The sequence below is a fragment of the Castor canadensis genome, chromosome 4 (assembly GCF_047511655.1).
Source record: "Castor canadensis chromosome 4, mCasCan1.hap1v2, whole genome shotgun sequence".
Classification (NCBI taxonomy): Eukaryota; Metazoa; Chordata; class Mammalia; order Rodentia; family Castoridae; genus Castor; species Castor canadensis.
The window spans coordinates 51,014,698-51,037,463 of record NC_133389.1 but is presented as its reverse complement, the minus strand read 5'-3'; the positions used below and the strand labels follow the sequence as shown (position 1 = coordinate 51,037,463).

The following is a 22,766-nucleotide window of genomic DNA, read 5'->3' as shown; positions in this document are numbered from 1 at the left end:
CCTATACCCTACTCCCTGTTCATACAGGGAACATTTTTTAACTTCAAGCTTTATCCTTTCATTGCTTAATGCAAACTTTCTATTGTCCTAATAGTTATGTTTACACTAATACCATTATATAAACACATATGTATACGTTTATATGCACACATATATAATCTCCTTATTTCTCCCTTTAAAAATACACATTTGAGTATATGTCTATTAGCTCCCTAATATGTGAAATACAGGAATTAGGCATTCATGTGTCACCCTTACCCTCTCTATTAACGTTTGAATTTAAAATACTAGTGCTTCAAGCCTGTAAATGAAACTAAAAACTGACTCCTGGCAAGCTTAGGACCTTCTGTGAAACAGACTGGTCTGCTTTTGGTGTAGGAAGGCTCTCAGAGGGGTCATTAGATAGGTCATAATCAACAGAGTTTTTGAAGTGGCTGTAGGGGAACATGACTCCTTATATTGACTTCTGGCAGGATACAGTCCACAGTCAGTCCACATGGCTAAAGCTCCACCTAGAAAAAGCATATAGGCTTATAGTAGCCAGGGCGGCAGCAGCTTCCAAGTGCAGGGAAAAATGTAAAAAGCCAGAGAAATCCACCCATATTAGTGAGGGATTCCCAAGGAGTTCCCACCCCCTTATGTAACACTGTACAGATTACAGAATTCCTAGGAGCTTCAGGTTTTTGCTGGATCTGGATCCCCAATTACTCTCTTGGCAAAAACTCTTTATGAAGTCACAAATGGGACAGAACAGGAACCCATGGTATGGGGAAAGGAGAAAAAAAAAATAAAAAAGAAAGAAAAAAGGCCTTTAAAGAAATTAAGAGGGAGCTCACAAACAACCCTGCCCTTGGTTTGTCAGATGTGATGAAGCCATTCTTCCTATATGTACATGAAAGACTGGTGACAGCTGTAAGAGTCTTGACCCAGCTGCTAGGTTCCTGCCACCACCACCTAGTGGCCTATTTATCAAAGCAACATGATGCAGTTTCCCAAAGCTGGCTGCCCTGCCTGTGTGCCCTGGCAACCACTGCCATCTTGGTGGCTAAAGCAAACTTACTTTGGGACAAGAACTCACAGTCCAAGTTCCCCACTGTTTTGATTCTCATAGAATATAAAGGAAATTACTGGTTAACAAACTCCCAAATGGTCAGATATCAAAGCATGATATGCGAAAACCCGCATGTCCGGCTAAAGGTTGTTAAGACTCTAAACCCAGCCCCATGATTATTCAGGCCCACCGGAGCATAACTGTTTAGAGTTATGGATGAGGTGTTCTCCAGCTGGCCAGACTTGACCAACCAGCCCATTAGTCGTCCGGACATTGAGTATTTCACAGATGGCAGCAGCTTTGTCCAGGACGGCATGCATTTTGCCAGATACATAGTAGTGATTCTGGATGCTGTCACTGAAACACAATCAATGCCAGTTGGGACCTCCTACTTGGGAGAAAAAGTATTAAATATGGACAAAAAATTCTAAAATTACTAAAAGCTATAGGGGCCCCTAAGCGAACAGTGGTCATGCACTGCCAAAAGCACCAGAAGTGGGAGACAACAGCTGTTTGGGCAAACCAAAAGACTAAGGAAACTAAGCGAGCAGCCCTCACAGGATGACAAACCCCAGCCTCACTAGCAGCTGCCTTGTTCGGGTGCCCCTAATCTGAATGGGACCCCACAGTAGACTTCACAAAAACAGGCTTAGTTTGGGACTGAAGGAGAAAATTTTCTAACAGACAGATGGTGGAAGTTTACTGAGTCACTAGCTCCCACATTTGTCAAGCAGTTCCTGAAGGAGCTCACTCAGCGGGGAACAGCTTGTCCCCAAGCTCTCCAAGTAAGTAGGACAATATGTGAGAAGTGCAGTTTGTGTGCCAGAAACAATCCTCAACAAGGGCCAAGATGTACATATTTGTTGTTGTTTGCACCTTCTCAGGACAGATGAAAGCCTTCCCCATTCGAACTGAGAAAGCTTGAGAAGTGGCCAGGTCTGTTAAGGACAATCATCCTTCAATTCAGAATGCCTGCATCTATTGGGTCAAACAATGGGCCAACCTTTGTGGTTGAGGTGGTACAGTTGATGACTAAATAACTACACATGACTAAAATAACTACACATGACCTACTGCCCCCAGAGTTCAGGGAAAGTAAAATGTATAAATAGGACTCTAAAACTGCAATTAAAAAAAAAAAAAAACTATGCCAAAAGACCCATCTACAATGGGATCAATTAGCGCCCACAGCCTTACTCAAGATTAGGTCAAGCCCCACCAAATGGACGGGTCTCTCCCCTTTTAAAATTCTTTTTGAGCTACCCCCTTTAGTCAAGGGCCTAAGAGGGGACCTTAAGGAAACAGGTGATGATCTCAGTCTGAGACAGCAGATAAAGGCCCTTGGGTTGACTCTCTTGAAAATCAGTAACTGGATAAACAGGTAAGAGAGAGAATCCCCATTAGCCTGACAACTCCCACGCACCCTTATAAACCAGGGATGCTGTCTGGGTAAAGGAATGGAATGTTCAACCATTAAAGCCCCACTGGAGGTTTGTTGTTTTGTCCATCCCCATGCAGTTAAAGAAGCAGAGATCATTCCCTGGATCCCCCACAGCCGAGTGAAGCCAGCTTCCCTCGAACAGGAATGCATCCCCGACCCAGCCTCATCATACAAGATCACCCTTCAAAACACCAGCACCCTTCCCCAGCAGGACCCTACTTCCCAGGAGACAACAGGACACCACAGATGATGAGACGTCAGCCCTGCTGTAGTCCCTCTGGAAGCTGACTAGTCTACACACAGCAGAAGCTTGAGAAGTTGCCCATCTTACCTTTGAAGATGAGTCCGTTCCATGTATTCTTGCTAATTTCGGTCAGTTCTCTACCTGGGGACCCCCAGGCTTTGGACTGTGATTCATGTATGTGCACTACCTGAGTGGGCAGTACTGTTACCAAAACTCTGGTTTTCCACACTTACCATTCCTGTGCAGGCACCATTGTTGGGTCATGCACCCATAAGCATATCACCTACTCAGTGTGCTTTCATGATGGTCAGTGTATCTGTTTTAACCCCATCTATTCCCCTTGAAAGCAATAGCTAGAGGTCCGAAGCTTCACCAGCACTGGGAAGCTCATTAATCACACCCAGGTTAATGACCTCAATAAATCTGTGTCCATATACTTTGATGTGTGTGCCACAATAGCTAAAAAACACTGGGCTAAAAACTGTGGGGGGTTAGCCTGGAAAAGGAACTATAGGTTAAATGAGAAGTATATATGCCCAAACGATGACAATGAGACATCCAGTTGTGCACAGTATGAACAACTCTACTGCCCTTATTGGGGTTGAGAAAGGTAGACAACTTGGCTTTAAAGGGAGGTCCACACCTCACATGGAACTGCCGCTCTTTTACAAAGGGGGAAGCAAACCCCGACTGCACTCTTAGTGTCTGTAACCCTGTAAATTTCTCTATTTTCAACCTCAATGAAACAGGGTAAAAAGTTGGGGAAAGGTTTGGCATTTTAATCAATGGACAGAGAACAGACCCCAGTACTTTGCTGCATTTTCAACTCACCATGATCACTCATGAGAGCTCCTCATACCAGGTCTTTCACTCCTTTTACAAGGAGATACAAAGTGAGTTTCCTATCTCAGTTACAACCAAAAACCTGTTCCTCTCACTAGCTGAGTCCATAGAACAAACTCTGAAGGTAACTTTGCATTATATTTATGGAGAAACAAATATGGAAGCCCAATGGCCATGGGAGGCCAAAGAGCTAAACCCTCAAGACCACTTTAAAGGCCAAAATTCTCCACCCCGGAAGGGGACTTGATCTGATTAGGAGAAAAGTTTCACAATGATGCTTCACAGGAGACTCAGTGGTGGGGAGCTCCCAATCACACAAGAGCCCCAAACTCACCTGCTGTCTAACTTCCCTAAGTTTATAATAGCCTGGAATAATCTCAGTCTGAGTAACTGCTGCTTACAGATTAATGATAAAAAAAAAAAAAGGTAATTAAAGAGATTGACAAGATTAAAAAAAAAAACTTGCCCATATCCTTGTACAGACCTGAAAAGGATAGGGTCCCAATGACCTGTTCAGGGGCTAGTTGAACCCTAGGTGGGTTCAAGACCTTAGTAAGGACAATGTTCCTTGTCTTAGGACCATGCCTGATAGTACCCTGCAAAATCTCCTTGGTACTTCGGTCTTTCAGGACTGTAATAAAACCCACTATTTCAAAAAAAAAAAAAAAAAGAGAGAGAGAGACAGCTGCTCATGTAATGGCACTATAAAAATATAAGCCCTAGATCAAGATGCTGCTCTTTGACCCAGAAGTGGGTCTGGGAATCAAAGAGGAGAAGAAGGCAGGAAAGAGGAAGAGAGGAGAGCCACAGTGAAACAAAGAAAAACCAGAGTTGGGATATGTTACCTGGAGACCAGAGAAGGGTCACCTCGCCCCAGATGTTAAAGCAGTCAATGAAATAACATGTGATTATATATGGGACAAGCTGTTACCCCCTCCTCATTTCTGTAAACTGCTCTAAATGGTATATAAGGAAAGCCTCCTTTGTTCTCAGCCTTTGGACTAGAGTCCAGTGAGTCGCTGCCAGCTTGCTTAATAAACTTGCTTCCCAAAAGCTTTGGTGCCCTCTCAGTCTCTGTCTGAGCCTTCCTGCAACACTATAATTGCCTATTTCTATCAAGAGGATTCAAAAGGATTCAAAATATACATCACCACTACTGGAATCTCAGAATTCCCTCCTAGGAATTTTCTAGAGATTTTGTTTACATAACAATTTAATATGGCAGAAAGAGTACTTAGGTTTTGAAGTAAGACAGATCAGGGTTCAAAGTTTCAGTTTAGAATCTTAGCTCTGACTTCTTTACCTTTAAAATTTAGGATGCCATACCAACAACTACTTGTAACATTGTTAAGAAAAAGTTTGTACCTGTATGTATGTATACAGGTATGTGTGTGTACAGCAGCTGCAAACTGAAACGTCTCTGAGTGAAAGCAATGTAACAAGAGACTTTTTTTCTGTTTTGTTTACTATGGTACCCCTGCAGTCTATAGGTACATTCTATGTGCTACAATACCTTGAGGCAGTGAAGCAGGAAAGATGGACGAACTGATGGAGGACAACACAACAGGAAGAGCAGGAACAAGAGACTGGACAAGATAGGTGAAGGCTAGTTAGACTAGGAAGGCTACGTGGATAGGAAAGAAAAAAGAAGGCACTATCCAGAAAAGAAGAACTGGACAGCACAGTGCGAGAGTGACAGCATACTAAATGGGATGGACAGGAAGTACAATGGGACAGGACTGGAACATGAACAAGCTGGGAATGGGGTAACAAGCAGAATAGGAATTGGAACTGGATGAGACTATAGAGGGGAGGGGGCAAAGTGGACACTGAACTGGAGGGCAGAGCAAGGTGGAAGAGGATGGGGACAGGAGAGGAGGCAATAGGGAAGTAGTATAGGAAGAGACAGAGGACAGAAAGAGAGATTACATGAGTAAAGAGTAGGATAGATAAAGGCAGAGCAGAATAAACAAGTTTGTTTGCTGTTGCTGAACATTTGATGGAAAAGTTATTGAATGAAAAAATAAAAAATTAAACTGTACTCTTTGGGAGCAAAGCCACCCTCAGAAAATCATTTTCAGCTTCTCTTACACACACTCAAGTTTTACAGAAATGGGTCTCTGAAGCATGAAAACTGCAGTGGACCAACAACTCTGGATGAGCATGCTCCCATCTCGTGCCAGGAAGACCTCTGCTGCCCCCACATGACAACACATTCTCTACTAACAGTGCCATCAATATTAACCAAATTCCTTCACAAGCTAATTTGACTGGAATAAATAAGAAAACAAAAGGCACGAGCATGTCCAGCTGCCAGTGGAAAGTACAATCTAGGAAGGTTTATGCTAATTTGATTTCTAAAATTAAAAAAGCTATGCAAGCATAACCTAATTACCCTATTTTATCTACTTACTGGAAGCATCGCTTCGGCCCATTCGCCATGTCCTCTTTGTAGAAGTTTAATTCTTTCCAGATCATAACAAACTTGCACAAGATCACCCACTTGAAACTGTGAAGTGCCTCCTTCTGCACCCTGCACAGTATCCCCACTTCGGACAATGTTCGCTTTAGTGAGAACAGCAGGATTGAAGGTCCACCTAACAAAAGGAAAGCCAAAACACAAAACTGGTAAGTTTACTTAATGTTAATACATTCTTAAACACTACAGAAGAAAAACTTTGCAACACCTCAAATAAGTAAAGTAATCCTTGGCAGTTACATTCTGAATAATTTGTATTTCTTTTTTGTATTTTTTATTCTAATTTTTTCTTTTTTTAAGATAGGATCTCACTAGGTAGCCCAAGCTGTTTTGGAACTTGCTAAGTAGCCCAGGCTGGACTCAAACCCATGATCCTCCTGCCTCAGCCTCCTGAGTGCTGGGATTATAAGTGTAAATCACCACAGCTGGTTCCAATTTTATAATTTTATCATACAAATTTGGGAAATGAGTCATCTGTGTTTGTATTGTCCTAATACAGTATTAACATTTTAATACTTTCATCTAGATTCTCTTCTGTATGTTTTTACAACTGTTAAAACAATAATACATGGGGCGGTAGAGTGGCACAAGTGATAAGAGCACCTGCATAGCGAACACAAGGCCCTGAGTTCAAACTCCGTACCAACAGACAAAAAACAAAACAAAATTAAAAAAAAAAAAAAACAGTAATACATTGACCATTGTTGAAAAACCCAAACATTTCAGAAATATGAAAAGTGAAAGTAATAGCTCTATAGCACACAAACACAACTAGGTCCCCATTATGTAAAAAACCATTTTAATACTCTACTAGCATCCTTATGGATCTTCTGTCAATATGCTGAGTGATATTTATAAGCTAATGAATTGCTTTCTTTTCTATAAAAAGGGTTCATTTTACACACACACACACACACACACACACACATTATTCTGTGACTTCTTTTTTCACAGATAATGTATCTTACTTTTCAATGTCAGATATAAATCTATTTAATTCAACTTAACAGCTACAGAGTATGGCATGGACATACTTTAGTGTACTTAGTCATTCTCCAGTGGAATATTTTCTAAACTACTTCCAAATATTCACAAGAATATACAATACTATAAAGAACATCCCTGAGGAGGCAGAGATTGGAAGGATCAAGGTTCAAGGCCAGTCTGGGTACAAAGTTCACAGAATTCCATCTCAACCAATGAAAAGTTGGGTGCAGTGACACACACCTGTGATCCAGGTATGTGGGAAGTATAAACAGGAGGATGGAGGTTCAGGCCTGTCCAGGCATAAAAACAAGACACTATCCCAAAAATAACTAAAGCAAAAATTGGCTGGAAGACTGACACAAGTGGTAGAACAATTGCCTAGCAAGCACAAGGCCTTGAGTTCAAACGCAGGTGCTAAAAAAAAAATTTTTTAATAGGGTCAGTATTTCATTAGCCATGCTTAAAATAACTACCTAATCATAGTGTATATTTATTTACAATTCTGTCAGACCCAAGCTACTCTAAAAGAGTGCACCATTTCCCACACCACTGCCAATCTTATAGATAAATAGGTATTTTTCATAATTGTAAATACTGTATCAAAACAAATTTGGATTTGACTTTTCTACTATACATAGCATTTCTCCATGCAGCTATCATCTTCATAACCATCATTTTAGTAACAACTTAATGTTCCAAACAGATGTGCCACAATGTGTAACACAATTCCCCTAGGGCCACACTGAACTTCCCTTGTCAAGTAAGTTTCTACAGTATTGGCATCTTCTATCCTCTTGTCCTTGATTCAGGTAGTTATTAACATCTAAGAGAATCTGAGTGGTCACACAATACACAAATCCATTTACTAAACTAAACAAGTTCCTGGACTCATACTTTTTTTTCTAAGGCAACAACAAGGAGACACTGCCTCTGTATAGTTAAGAAAATCAGATACGTAAAATTTTATTTTCTGTCTTATCAACCACAGTGCTCCCAAATTATATCCCAAAATTTACCAGACTTACTATAGTGCCTAAACACAGTATGGACTCAACTCACTCCCTTTACCTGGTATGCTTCCCTGTCTAGTGGAATGTAATTCATCTCCTAAACTCACAAGTATAATTTTCTATCTCAAGTTTTCTCTATCTCTCCATTTAAAAATAACCTCTCTTCTTTTGTGCTCTCAGGATACTCTGAATACTTATCTATCACATTACTTATAACATTTTATTGCAGTTATTTCTAGCTTTGAAGGGAAACCCCTTCAAAGCAGGAAACCACATCTCAACTGCCTTTATAACCATATTAATCATAGGGCCTAATGCAGAAAAAGTACTTCACAGATTCTGCTGAATAAAGAAAAAAAGCTTACTTTCTAGAACTGTGATATTTACTGTTAACATTCTACCTCCCAAGAAAGAATTCTGAACAAGAAATAATTCTGCAAGTAATAACACTAATTTGTATTAACATTTCCAAATAACAAACGAGAACATGCTAACCGGGAGTCCTTAAGGTTTTTTTCTTTTTTGAAAACAACTTTAGTGAGATAGAATTCACATACCGTACAATTCACCTACTTAAAGTGGGTACTTTAGTGGTTTTTAGTATATTAACAGAGTTGTGCGACCATCGCCACTACCCAACTTCATTTTCGCCAACTCATAAAGGTACTCCATAACTATTAGTAGTCACTCTACGATCACCCTTTTCCCTGACCCCGAAATAACCAATAATATATTTTGTTTCTTTGGATTTGCTTAGTTTGGACATTTTATGTAAATAAAATCACATACTATGTGACCTTTTCTGGCTGAATTCTTTCCCTTAGCATGCTTCCAAAATTCATCTATATTGCACTGTGTCAGTACTCTATCCCATTTTATGGGCAAATAATATTCCATTGCATATCTCCATCATATTTTGTTCACCCACTGATTAGCTAAAAGGCATTTGAGTTGTTTTTACTTTTTGGTTCTTATGAATAATGTCTCTACAAACATTCACGTACAGGTTTCTGTGTATACACGTTCCCAATTCTCTTGGATATATATATAACCAAGAGTGAAACTGCTGGGTCATATGTTAACTACAATAAACATTTTGAGGAACTAACAAACTGTTTTCCAAAGTGGCTCCACCATTTTAGAGTGCCATCAGGAACATGTATAATAATTCCATTATGTCCACATCCTCCACAACACTTTATTATCTTGACTTTTTCTTTAATTCTAGCCTCTAGATTCTAGCCTGATCCTACACTTTTTGATTCAGTCACAGTGAGCTCACTGGGGTTCTGATCTGTATACTTCCCTAATAACATGCTAATGTGTGAAGTGGTATCTCATTGTGGTTTTGACTCGTACTTCCCTAATAACATCAAGTATCTTTTCAAGAGTGTTCTAGATAGAGCTACATTCCCACAGAATTCATATTACTCAAATCATTGGCTCAGTTTCTAGTTGTCTTTCACTGTTGAATCTTCAAGAGATCTTTACATTTTCTAGATACAAATCCCTTAACAATCACATAACTTGGAAACATTTTCTCCCATTCCACAGGTTGTCTTTAAATTTTCTTATGGTCTCCTTTGAAACACAAAAGTTTTCAAATTTGATGAAGTCCAATTAATCTATTTTTTCTTTGGTTGCTTTTGCTTTTAGGGTCTTATCTAGAAAAACATTGTCTAATCCAAGGTCAAGAACATTTACCTGTTTGTTCTAAGAGTGTTATAGCTATTTCTTACATTTAGTCCTATGATCAATTGTGCTAAGATTTGTATATGGTATATAACAGGAGTCCAATTATATTCTTTTCCCTTTGGCCCAGCACCATTTGTTGAAAGAACTATTCTTTCTCCACTGAACTTTAATTAACTTAATGAAAAGGATTATTTCTTGACTCTATTCCATCAATCTATATTTCTAACTGTCTTGATTATTACAGTTTCGTGGTCAAATACTGATGGAGCTATGGCCCTAGAAATATAGGCCAGAGGAGCTTGGAGCCAGAGGAGTTTTAATGTTGTTATTCACAAATGACTAATATGGTCTAATATGAACCAAGAACTTTTTAGCTATACTTGGACCTAATGTATTCTACTATAATGATTCTACTCTGAAGGAAAAATAAAAAGTATATAGAATTTATAATATAAGTCTACTTATATAAATCTATATACACAACACACACACACTTATTATTTGTTCCTTTCTACCTTACCAACATAACTGGATTTTTATTTACAACCTAAGAAAACGAGCCTTAGTAGTCTTTGATGATATCACATTATTTGGCTTCTTTAAGGCTCTTTTCTCTATACACTATGTCATTATCAAAAATTGAGCAATATCACCAACCTATTGCCACTTGGGTACTGTACTACAATATCATGATCTTCATCAATGCCACAAACAGTTCCAGTTGTAGTTAAAGTCTCAAACATTCCATCAGTCCATCCTCCATGACCATGTTGCAAAGACTGTACAATTTCTAGATCAAGATCTATATTTACCAGGTCACCAATCTGCAATCCACCAGGATTTCTGTTGCCATTTTGCTCACCTGTAATTTCAGAAGCAATTAACAAAAGGGAGAAAGAAAAAAGAAAGTCAGCAACAGTACGCAACTGCAATTGTATGAGTGTGATTACTAACTCAACATCTTCACTTATTATAGGATTATTCTAAGTTTCAATTTCTTTAATCAGTTTTGATACTTTCTAAGAATCTGTCCATTTCATCTAGTTACCACACTTGTTGGCCTACAGTTATCATGGTATTCCCTTTCAATCTTCTTTTTTCATAGAATATTTTTTTTATTTTAAATAGATCCATAATAATTGTACACATTCATAGAATACAATGTGAGATATATATACGCACATACAATGTACAGTGATCAAATCTGTGTAATTAGCATACCTATCACCTCAAAGATTTACTCCCAGTGGTCAAAATTCTCTCTTCTAGCTATCTGAAATATTCAATCAATTACTGTTCACTCTATTCACCCTACAGTGCTATAAAACACAAGAACTTATTCCTCCTATCTAGCTGTTGCCTTATACCCATTAGCCAATCTCTCCCTGCAACTGCATTATTTTTAAACAAAAATATCTAGACATTTTAGTTTTAGGTATCACCTTAAGTGTTCAAAAGAATTCACTCTAGATATGAGACTATAGAGCTGAAAATTTTAAAATACAGAAAGAAAAACAAACATCAGATTCAAAACCTGTAATCCAGTGGGTTGGGGATGTGGCTCAGTGGTACAGCACTTGTCTAACAAACTTGAGGTCCTAAGTTCAATTCCCAACACAACAAACCCATACAGGTAAACACAATTTTAGTAATGTGATGATTCATAATGAATGAGTAGGAAAAGAATCTACAAAGGAATATTCAAGTCTAAGTCCGAACATGTAGTTCTTTGTGTTGAAAATATTCACTTTTCCTGCCTGGATCATTTGTTGTGTATCACTGCACCAGAGCCAATAATGAGTGGTAGAATATAAAAGAAAACCCTGATTTTTTTTTTTCTCTGAAATGCTTAGCATTATTTTTTAACAAACGGATTGAGTGTCCCTACATTATTTTTAAAATCTAGTTTTGGGATAATGGGTTCATGATTATAAAACACTACAGCAAAGGATCCAAAATGTACATGTTGATTCCACATTTTTCTTATGAAGGCAAGACACAAAGCAAAGAAAGTTTATGAAAATAAGAGAAATGGATGAGTTCATTTAAACGTTCCTACATTTTCCCTTTTAAAAAGAAATTAATATATTCTGGAAGGAAACAGCACTTTTTGACAAAAAGCCCCAACATTTTTTTTAATGAGTGTAGTTTGAGTTATCTTACCCCTTTTTAAAAAAATTTTAATTATACATGGAATTATATTTACTATATTACTTTGATCTTGGGATTGTTATTTTAATAAAGCAATTTTACAGAAACTCTATAGCATTTATAAGAACTAAACTGTCAAATCCTATTCTCAGTAGTGCATGAGTTACAACACTGATATAATCTTACGCAAATTTTTTCAATGATACAGTTTAGGGTTAAAAGATAAATGGCACTTGGCACAGGCAATCCCAGTATCTGGGAGGCTGAGTCAGGAGGATCTGAGTTTGAGGCCAGCCTGGGCTACCTAGCAAGAGTCTGTCTCAAAAAAACAAACAAAAAACTAAATAAATAAAAATAAACATTTCAAATATATATTATGACATAAACATCAAATTAATTCCCAAGACAACTGTGAGTCTAAATAAATCATAAAAAGGAACAAATATTTTAAAACCAAAATAAAACTAAAGAATTTCTCTAAATAATCTTAATGGCAATTAATTTTTTAAGTCCAACTTAAACATTTTACTGATTTCATGAATTCCGAGCAATTTTTTAGAAATTTTCTCTAACTGCTCACTCACCTAGCACAGGGCAATGATCTCTGTAGAAAGAACCTCCTTTGGCATCCTGCACGCACTTCAGATCAGACTAAGAAGAAAAGAAACCAGAAAAGTCACCCAAGAAAACTTCAAATATGGCTCAATACCTGAAATAGGCAAAAATGTCATTCAGAAACATACAAAACAAGAGAAGTTTTGGGTTACTAATCACATTAGAAACTGCTTTCAAAAACACCTGTCAAAAACTATAAAACTGATCTTCAGACAGGTATTGCTTTACTTTTACTTTTTGAATTTTAAATTCAAAATTAAAACTGAATCTTTAATATTACAATATTTTTAAAAAGCACATGCTAAATAAACAACTCTAACAAATACCTAGTATTTAAAAATGTACAAAACACAATTTTAAAGGTACTTTTACCAAAAATCTCATCTCATTTGATCTTTCCAATCAATTTTATAAGACATACTAGGCAAATATTAGCTTGTTTTGTAAATACGGAAAGTAAGACAAAAATAAAGGAAATCAGCCAAAACTAGACAGCCAAGTACAAAGCAGAAAAAAAAGAATTGCCAAATCCAGACTTTTTTTATTTCTTGCACAGTTAACTTCCTTATCTTCTTCAACTTTAGTTCTTACTTTTTCCTAATCTTACTAGTTCCTTCCTTATCTTCTTCAACTTTAGTTCTTACTTTTTCCTAATCTTACTAGTTCCTTCCCACCTATCTTTTATAAGAAAACAAATTACTTAAGTACCTGAATAGAGACATCTGTGGTATAAAAAAAAATACAAAAGAATAGGGAAAAAGAGCAATTATTTTTAAATGTGAAAATTTAAAAGTGAATTTGGTTAAAAGTACCTAACAGTAGCTGGCATGTGTGTAAGTAGGTAACTATTACACCTTACTCTTTTTAAAGAAAGAAGCTCCTTTTTTACATATATACACACACCCCATAAGTACACAGAACCCCAACTCTTTCACAGACTCTTTTGTGATCAGAACATCTAATATCACCCAACCCTAGCCAAAGAGACAAAGGGGTGTAACTGTTTTCAAGTGATAATTTCATCCACTGATTCCACTTTTAGAAATACATCTTAAGGACATATACCCGTAACGTGCAAGACGTAGACAGATACTCAGTGACACACTGCATGCAGTAGTAGAGGGAGCAATGGGTGCACATCAAAAGAAATCTTATTAAGTAAATATGGCATAACCATATAGAGAAGTACTATGTAGTCATCAATGTACATATGATACTTATTAAATACCTGAGCTCATATAGCACATTAAGCCTTCATTTGAAGCAAATCAATAACCAATTTAAAAACATGGAAATGCAGTAAAAGTAGAACTCAACAACAAAAGTAAAGACAAAAAACATGCAAACAGCTGGAAACTAAATAACTCATTACTTAATGAAGAATGGATCATCAATGAAATAAAAGAGGAAATTAAAAAGTTCCTGGAAGTCAATGAAAATGAAAACACAACCTACCGGAACCTATGGGACACAGCTAAGGCAGTCTTGAGAGGAAAGTTTATAGCCATGAGTGCATATATTAAAAAGATTGAAAGATCCCAAATCAATGACCTAATGATACATCTCAAACTCCTAGAAAAACAAGAACAAGCAAATCCCAAAACAAAGAGAAGGAGAGAAATAATAAAAATAAGAGCTGAAATCAATGAAATAGAAACCAAAAAAACCATACAAAGAATTAATGAAACAAAAAGTTGGTTCTTTGAAAAAATAAACAAGATCGATAGACCCCTGGCAAACCTGACTAAAATGAGGAGAGAAAAAACCCAAATTAGTAGAATTAGGAATGCAAAAGGGGAGATAACAACAAACACCATGGAAGTCCAGGAAATCATCAGAGACTACTTTGAAAACCTATATTCAAATAAATTTGAAAATCTAAAAGAAATGTACAGATTTCTAGATACATATGATCATCCAAAACTGAACCAAGAGGAAATTAATCACCTGAATAGACCTATAACACAAAATGAAATTGAAGCAGCAATCAAGAATCTCCCCAAAAAGAAAAGTCCAGGACCTGATGGATTCTCTGCTGAATTCTATCAGACCTTTAAAGAAGAACTGATACCAACCCTCCTTAAACTGTTCCACGAAATAGAAAGGGAAGGAAAACTGCCAAACACATTTTATGAAGCCAGTATTACACTTATCCCAAAACCAGGCAAAGACACCTCCAAAAAGGAGAACTATAGGCCAATCTCCTCAATGAACATTGATGCAAAAAACCTCAACAAAATAATGCCAAACTGAATTCAGCAGCACATCAAAAAGATTATTCACCACGACCAAGTAGGCTTCATCCCAGGGATGCAGGGGTGGTTCAACATACAAAAATCAATAAACGTAATAAACCACATTAACAGAAGCAAAGACAAAAACCACTTGATCATCTCAATAGATGCAGAAAAAGCCTTTGATAAGATCCAACACCATTTCATGATAAAAGCTCTAAGAAAACTAGGAATAAAAGGAAAGTTCCTCAACATTATAAAAGCTATATATGACAAACCTACAGCCAGCATTGTACTTAACGGAGAAAAACTAAAACCATTCCCTCTAAAATCAGGAACCAGACAAGGATGCCCACTATCTCCACTCCTATTTAACATAGTACTGGAATTCCTAGCCAGAGCAATTAGGCAAGAAGAAGGAATAAAAGGAATACAAATAGGTAAAGAAACTGTCAAAATATCCCTATTTGCAGACGACATGATCCTATACCGTAAAGACCCAAAAAACTCTACTCAGAAGCTTCTAGACATCATCAATAGCTATAGCAAGGTATCAGGATACAAAATCAACATAGAAAAATCATTAGCATTTCTATACACTAACAATGAGCAAACGGAAAAAGAATGTATGAAAACAATTTCATTTACAATAGCCTCAAAAAAAGCAAATACCTAGGTGTAAACCTAACAAAAGATGTGAAAGACCTCTACAAGGAAAACTACACTTCTGAAGAAAGAGATTGAGGAAGACTATAGAAAGTGGAGAGATCTCCCATGCTCATGGATTGGTAGAATCAACATAGTAAAAATGTCGATACTCCCAAAAGTAATCTACATGTTTAATCCAATTCCCATCAAAATTCCAATGACATTCATTAAAGAGATTGAAAAATCTGTTAAATTTATATGGAAACACAAGAGGCCACGAATAGCCAAGGCAATACTCAGTCAAAAGAACAATGCAGGAGGTATCACAATACCTGACTTCAAACTATATTACAAAGCAATAACAATAAAAACAGCATGGTACTGGCACAAAAACAGACATGAAGACCAGTGGAACAGAATAGAGGACCCAGATATGAAGCCACACAACTATAAGCAACTTATCTTTGACAAAGGAGCTAAAAATATACGATGGAGAAATAGCAGCCTCTTCAACAAAAACTGCTGGGAAAACTGGTTAGCAGTCTGCAAAAAACTGAAACTAGATCCATGTATATCACCCTATACCAACATTAACTCAAAATGGATCAAGGATCTTAATATCAGACCCCAAACTCTTAAGTTGATACAAGAAAGAGTAGGAAATACTCTGGAGTTAGTAGGTATAGGTAAGAACTTTCTCAATGAAACCCCAGCAGCACAGCAACTAAGAGATAGCATAGATAAATGGGACCTCATAAAACTAAAAAGCTTCTGTTCATCAAAAGAAATGGTCTCTAAACTGAAGAGAACACCCACAGAGTGGGAGAAAATATTTGCCAACTATACATTAGACAAAGGACTGATAACCAGAATATACAGGGAACTTAAAAAACTAAATTCTCCCAAAACTAATGAACCAATAAAGAAATGGGCTCCTGAACTAAACAGAACTTTCTCAAAAGAAGAAATTCAAATGGCCAGAAAACACATGAAAAAATGCTCACCATCTCTAGCAATAAATGAAATGCAAATTAAAACCACGCTAAGATTCCACCTCACCCCTGTTAGAATAGCCATCATCAGCAACACCACCAACAACAGGTGTTGGCGAGGATGCGGGGAAAAAGGAACCCTCTTACACTGTTGGTGGGAATGTAGACTAGTACAACCACTCTGGAAAAAAATTTGGAGGCTACTTAAAAAGCTGGACATCGATCTACCATTTGATCCAGCAATACCACTCTTGGGGATATACCCAAAAGACTGTTACTCCAGAGGCACCTGCACAACCATGTTTATTGCGGCACTATTCACAATAGCCAAGTTATGGAAACAGCCAAGATGCCCCACCACTGACGAATGGATTAAGAAAATGTGGTATCTATACACAATGGAATTTTATGCAGCCATGAAGAAGAACGAAATGTTATCATTCGCTGGTAAATGGATGGAATTGGAGAACATCATTCTGAGTGAGGTTAGCCTGGCCCAAAAGACCAAAAATCGTATGTTCTCCCTCATATGTGGACATTAGATCAAGGGCAAACACAACAAGGGGATTGGACTATGAGCACATGATAAAAGCGAGAGCACACAAGGAAGGGGTGAGGATAGGTAAGACACCTAAAAAACTACCTAGCATTTGTTGCCCTTAACGCAGAGAAACTAAAGCAGATACCTTAAAGCAACTGAAGCCAATAGGAAAAGGGGAATAGGTACTAGAGAAAAGGTGAGATCAAAAAGAATTAACCTAGAAGGTAACACCCACGCACAGGAAATCAATGTGAGTCAATGCCCTGTATAGCTATCCTTATCTCAACCAGCAAAACCCCTTGTTCCTTCCTATTATTGCTTATACTCTCTCTACAACAAAATTAGAAATAAGGGCAAAATAGTTTCTGCTGGGTATTGAGAGGGTGAGGGGAGAGGGAGGGGGCGGAGTGGGTGGTAAGGGAGGGGGTGGGGACAGGGGGGAGAAATGAACCAAGCCTTGTATGCACATATGAATAATAAAAGAAAAATGAAAAAAAAAAAAAAACTCTCAGCCTAAAAAAAAAAAGAATTCTTTGGGCTCCCTTCAATAGTTCAGCTGGTAGAGTGGAGGACTGTAGTAAAGAATTCTTTAAATGGGGAGTATTTTCAAGATGGAAAGGCTATAAAAGGCATTACTATTTAATAAATTAAATAGTGAAGTCAATGAGTAATGGTCCATGAAATGCAGAAATACAGGGCAATCTTCCTGAGCACTTAAGTAATTCTAGGTGTTTTTAAGTTAATCACTTAATTACCAACTCCATACTGTGAAAAAATACAGAAAAAAAAACCTCTTAATTTTAACACCTACTATAATTTATACTTTTACCAGATGCCAGAGCATAGAATACAAATATACCACAAACCTCATTATAATACTATCCTCCAAGTCTACTCAAGGAGAGTCTTATAGTTGGTTCTAAATATGTTTGCTCAATTTTAATAAATAAACTTAGATTAAAAAGGAATCAGTTCTACAGAATAATTATATAAACATTTCCTAAGGGCAAAATCATATTTATTATTAAACAGTTTAGACAAATAGTAAAAAGTAAGGTTTGCAAGTTTATTAAATCCTTACTTTACAGATTTCCCTTGTATTGCATATTCATGATTCAGAAGGCTGTTCTCTAACAGAAGGGGATGAGAAAAGAAAAAAGATAAAAGAGCAAAATAAGGGCTATTCCTCTCCTTCTTTCACACATCTGACACTTTCACATGTTGCAGGTCTTCACTACTTACCATGCCTTCAAAGCCAACTCTATAAAGGTTCTTAGCACCATTATCCCAGAGAACATAAGCTGCGCTATGTGGACTTGATGCACTCCAGTCCTGGATTTCTGTTACCTATCACAAGTTTTGGAGAAAAGAAAACTTTTTAAAAAGGGGAAGACAGAGTTAATTCTTTTAATTATTGTATTTAAATCTTAAAAATCATTTGATCAACCTGTGTAACAGGATCAGGAAAATATGTCACTTCTAACATATAATTAAATCATTAAAGTCACATTTTTCCAGAATTACAAAGTAGCTGGCTTTTGGGGGGTTGTTGGGGGGGTTTTTGTTTTGTTCCGTTTTGGGATTAATTTTAGAGCCAGGGTCTCACTGAATTCTTGATCCTTCTGTCTCACCCTCCCAAATCCTCCTGGGATTACTGGCATGTGACCCCACACCTTGCATCAGAATTACAAAGTAATTTCTAAAACTACTGTTATAATTTTAAATTGGGGATTACAGTAATAGATTACCAGAAAATGAATAATTCGATGCAAAATTTACAATCTTTCTATTCTTAAAAGTTTCTTTTAAGAATAGCATACACAGAACAAAAATAAGAATAGCAGGGCACAGGTGGCTCACTCCTATAATCCTGACTACTTAGGACATGGAGATTGGGAGAATTGCAGTTTGAGGCCAGCCTGGACAAATACAAAAAGAGTTCACGAGACCCCCATCTCCTAAATAACTAGAGCAAAATGAACTGCAGGTGTGGTTCAAGCAGTAGCGTGCCTGTTTTTGAGCGCCTGCTTCGTAAACATGAAGCCATGAGTTCAGACCTCAATCCCACTAAGGGTTAAAAAAAAAAAAAGTATATACTTTTCAACCACTTACTCAATACAAAATTTAAGATCTTAGTCAAATATCCAAAATGATTCAAGATAAACCTCCCTCACCAACTAAAATTTAACAAGCACAAAGTCAAATTTGGGCAGTATTGGTAATGGAACCCCAAACTTCACACATGCTAGACAAGTACCCTACCACTTAAGCCACACTCCCAGCTCTCTTGTATGTATTTTGTTTCTGAGATAGGCCTTTCAATGTAGCTCGAACTGGCCCAGATCTCATGATCTTCCAATGTCCACCTTCCAAATAGAATTACAGACACGTACCACCAAGCACAAAACTTTTGAAAATCCTTAGTGTCAATCTTCAAAGAGGACTCCAGCTATTTCTTCCTGCAGCAGTAAGTATCTGTTAGCCCCAAATAAGCAGACCATCAACGCTAAAGCGTTGACTCCTAGTCTGCAGGACCGCATTGATTGGCATTATGGCTGTATTAACGGTCCATGAACATCCAGACACCATCTCCACACAATCACCAAACTGATGCTTAAACTTACATGATTATAATACACACACACACACACAAAGCAGCTGTCATTGCTTAAGGGTTTAGTATCAACTACTCAAAATGACATACAGCAAGCAAACTTGGGCATTTTTCAAGTAAGTTAGTCTTCAGATAATAGTAGAAAGCTGCATACATGCAGTTCAAATTATTTTTCTCCATTCTGCCATGTATCAGCAACCCTTCATAAACTTAAAAACAGACTACTATTACTTTAAATAAAATACACAATAACCTTTCTTTTTTTGTTCTGTAATAAATAGTTTTGTAAGGTAGGTATTGTATGGTGCTTTTGTAGAAATGAAAAAGTTTTGTTTCTGACCTAATGAATCATTTGAGAAATATTTTTAATTATTAGAAAAGAAAGCCATTTATTCTTGTGTATTTTCAAATACATTATACATTATAAACATATAGCATATGTAAACTTTACAGAGTAAAAAAATGCATACCCACATAATTATTACCCAGCCTAAAGGAAAATAAAAAATACTACCAATTCTTCTCAAGTCTTCTTTTTGCATATCATCACTATCACTCTTCTGCCTTCCAACAAAAGTAACTATCACCCTGAATTTAGAGTCTGTCACTGCCTTACTTTGCTTTATGATTTAGCTCAACTATTCAATACACAGCCTTCCAAGAAAGTTTCTAATGCTTTAGTGAAATATAAAACATGCAATTTTTAGCAAAAAAAAATTCCTGATTTTAAAAAATATGATACTCTGAGCCAGGCACTGGTGGCTCACTCCTATAATCCTAGCTACACAGGAGACTGAGATTGGGAGGATCAAGGTTGAAAGCAAGCCCAGGCAAATAGTTCCCAAGACTCCATCTTCAAAATAACCAAAACAAAACTGACTGAAGGTGTGGCTCAAGTGGCAGAGTGCCTGCTTTGCAAGTGTGAAACCCTGAGTTCAAACTCCAGTTCCACCTTAACACCGTATCATATATGATAAATATATAAATAAGTTTGAATTTTTAGAGAAGAGACAAAAAAGCATTTGACTAGCTAAAAGACAAAGACAAATTTTATTTAAATCAAAGTCACTCTACATTTCAAATTACTTGGGATACAACCAAGTTCATTAATCAATTCTGAATCATTAGATGAAATTCTTAATTTGTTAAAATGATGTTATTTACTATTGACAGAAACAAAGTAGAAGGTATAACAAAATAACTACAGCTATTTTATACTTCCAATCCTGATTTTAAAACTTGTATGGGCTGCGGATATAGCTCAGTGATAGAGGTTTGCCTTTACCCTGAGTTCAAATCCCAGAACCATGAAGGGAAAGGGGAAGGGAGGGGAAAGGGAAAGGAGAAGGGATGTACGGAGCTAGGTGTGTTAATGTGCGCCTGTAATCCTAGCTACAGGAGACTGAGGTGAGAAGATCACTTGAGCCCAGGAGTTCAAGTCTCCTGGGGCAACATAGCAAGACTCTGTCTGCCCTACCTCCCCTCTACCCCCTGCCCCTCAAAAGAACAGTATGGTATATCTACTAAAACCATTAGGTATAAGGTTTCTGAGAAACACTATAATGGATTGGTCTGACAATACTACATACAACCATCCATCAATGTAACATCTGTAATATTAATACAATCAGACTTGAAGTGTCCCCCATATGCTACAACAGAAAATAGACAGCATGGGGCTGGGGATGTAGCTCAGTAGCAGAACACTTGCCTAGCATGTGAAAGGCCCCAGGGAGGAAGAGGGGGAGAGATGAGAAGAGGGGAGGAAAGGGGAGGGGAAAGGAGGGGAGAAGGAAAAGGAAGAGGAAGAAGAAAAGGAAAAGAGAGAAGAGAATAGAAAATCCAATCTGGGTATAGTGGTACAAACCTATAATCTCTGCACTGAGGAGGCTGAGGCAGGAAGATAGCAGGTTTAAGGCTAGCCTGAGCTATACAGTGAGACCCTATCTCAAAAGAGAGAAAAAAGAAGAAGAAAAGAAAAAAATAGAAAAAGAAAATGCACAGCATCACTTGTAATGTACACATGCCAAAATAAAATTGAACCTGAATCTAATCAAGCCTCTAGATCTAACAACCAGTTTATAGGAAATACAAGGACTAGACGTACAAGTTAAAATCAGCACAAATAACCAATCAGTCAAACCTAAAGAATTTGATTTCAACAAATAAATGGCATTTTTTAAATAAAAGTTGATAAGATGGGAGATGAGTGCCTAAGAATTTGTGGTGCTATTCTTTCTACTCTGGTATATGATGTTCCAGCAAGAATGTCTTTAAAAAGAAGTAAACAGGACCTAGTGTACCTATATGAAACACTGAACTGACATGTATTCAAAAGCACCTATAAAACAAAAATAGCCTTGAAGTACAGACATGGGTACTAGTGCTTGAGAATTCCTATTATAAGAATACGTAACGCACTATTCAATGTAGGTTACATAGGTCAGCTAGGATAAACTACATAGCACAGAAAAGAAAGGGAGATGGCTAACTTTCTGCATTCAAGCACCCAGGCAAAAAAAAAAAGTCAAAACATAAAAATTACAATTGATCTTAAATATGTGCTTACAGAATATTACTCAGATTTTTATATCAAGATCCCTTAGTCAGAGTCACATGTACAAGATGATTTCATTTATTTTTCTCATTTTGTTCTTAAAATGTAGTATGTGCTGAATCATAACAAACCAAGAATGTAATACTGATGACTCAAAGCCTCAAGAATGCTTATTTTTAATCTCCCACCTCAGACTTTAATAACAACTGCCTTAGAAAGATGACTTCCAGGCTGGGCACCTGTGGCTCATACCTGTAATCCAAACTACTTAGAGGCAGAAATCAGGAGTATCTCAGTTCAAGGCCAACCCAGGCCAAAATTGAGGCCCTATCTCAAAAATACCTAACACAAAATAGGGCTGGTAGAATGGCTCAAGTAGGAGAGCACTTGCCTAACAAGCATGGACGGCCTCCTCTGGCCACATGAAGTATAGGGAAGAATAAAAAGTCATTTTTTAGAATAAAAGCATTAAAAATGTTCTTCTTATGCACTCTTTCAAAAGAAGTTACTAGAACATGAACTCCACCAAGAACAAAGTAAGCTAAAAGGGGGTACAGAAAACATAAAATCCAGTCAGGAAAAAGGACATGAAAGGGAGCTCCAAGATGATTGCTGAGCACCAGGCGCAGAGAAACCCATCCAGACTGTAGCCATGTGACTCAAG

The 22,766-nt window shown here is 37.2% G+C and overlaps 1 protein-coding gene across 2 annotated transcripts in view; it reads right to left on the bottom strand.

Moving 5' to 3' along the window:
* The window catches only part of Mib1 (MIB E3 ubiquitin protein ligase 1), a 131,343-nt gene that overhangs the window by 79,687 nt on the left and 28,890 nt on the right, over positions 1 to 22,766 (bottom strand). For both annotated transcript variants that reach the window (XM_020163561.2, XM_074070144.1), the window contains exons 4-7: positions 18,174 to 18,278; positions 12,486 to 12,552; positions 10,408 to 10,612; positions 5,993 to 6,176 (exon numbers count right to left, since the gene is read on the bottom strand). In XM_020163561.2, coding sequence (XP_020019150.2) covers positions 5,993 to 6,176; positions 10,408 to 10,612; positions 12,486 to 12,552; positions 18,174 to 18,278 — 561 coding nt within the window. The remainder of the gene's footprint in view (positions 1 to 5,992; positions 6,177 to 10,407; positions 10,613 to 12,485; positions 12,553 to 18,173; positions 18,279 to 22,766) is intronic.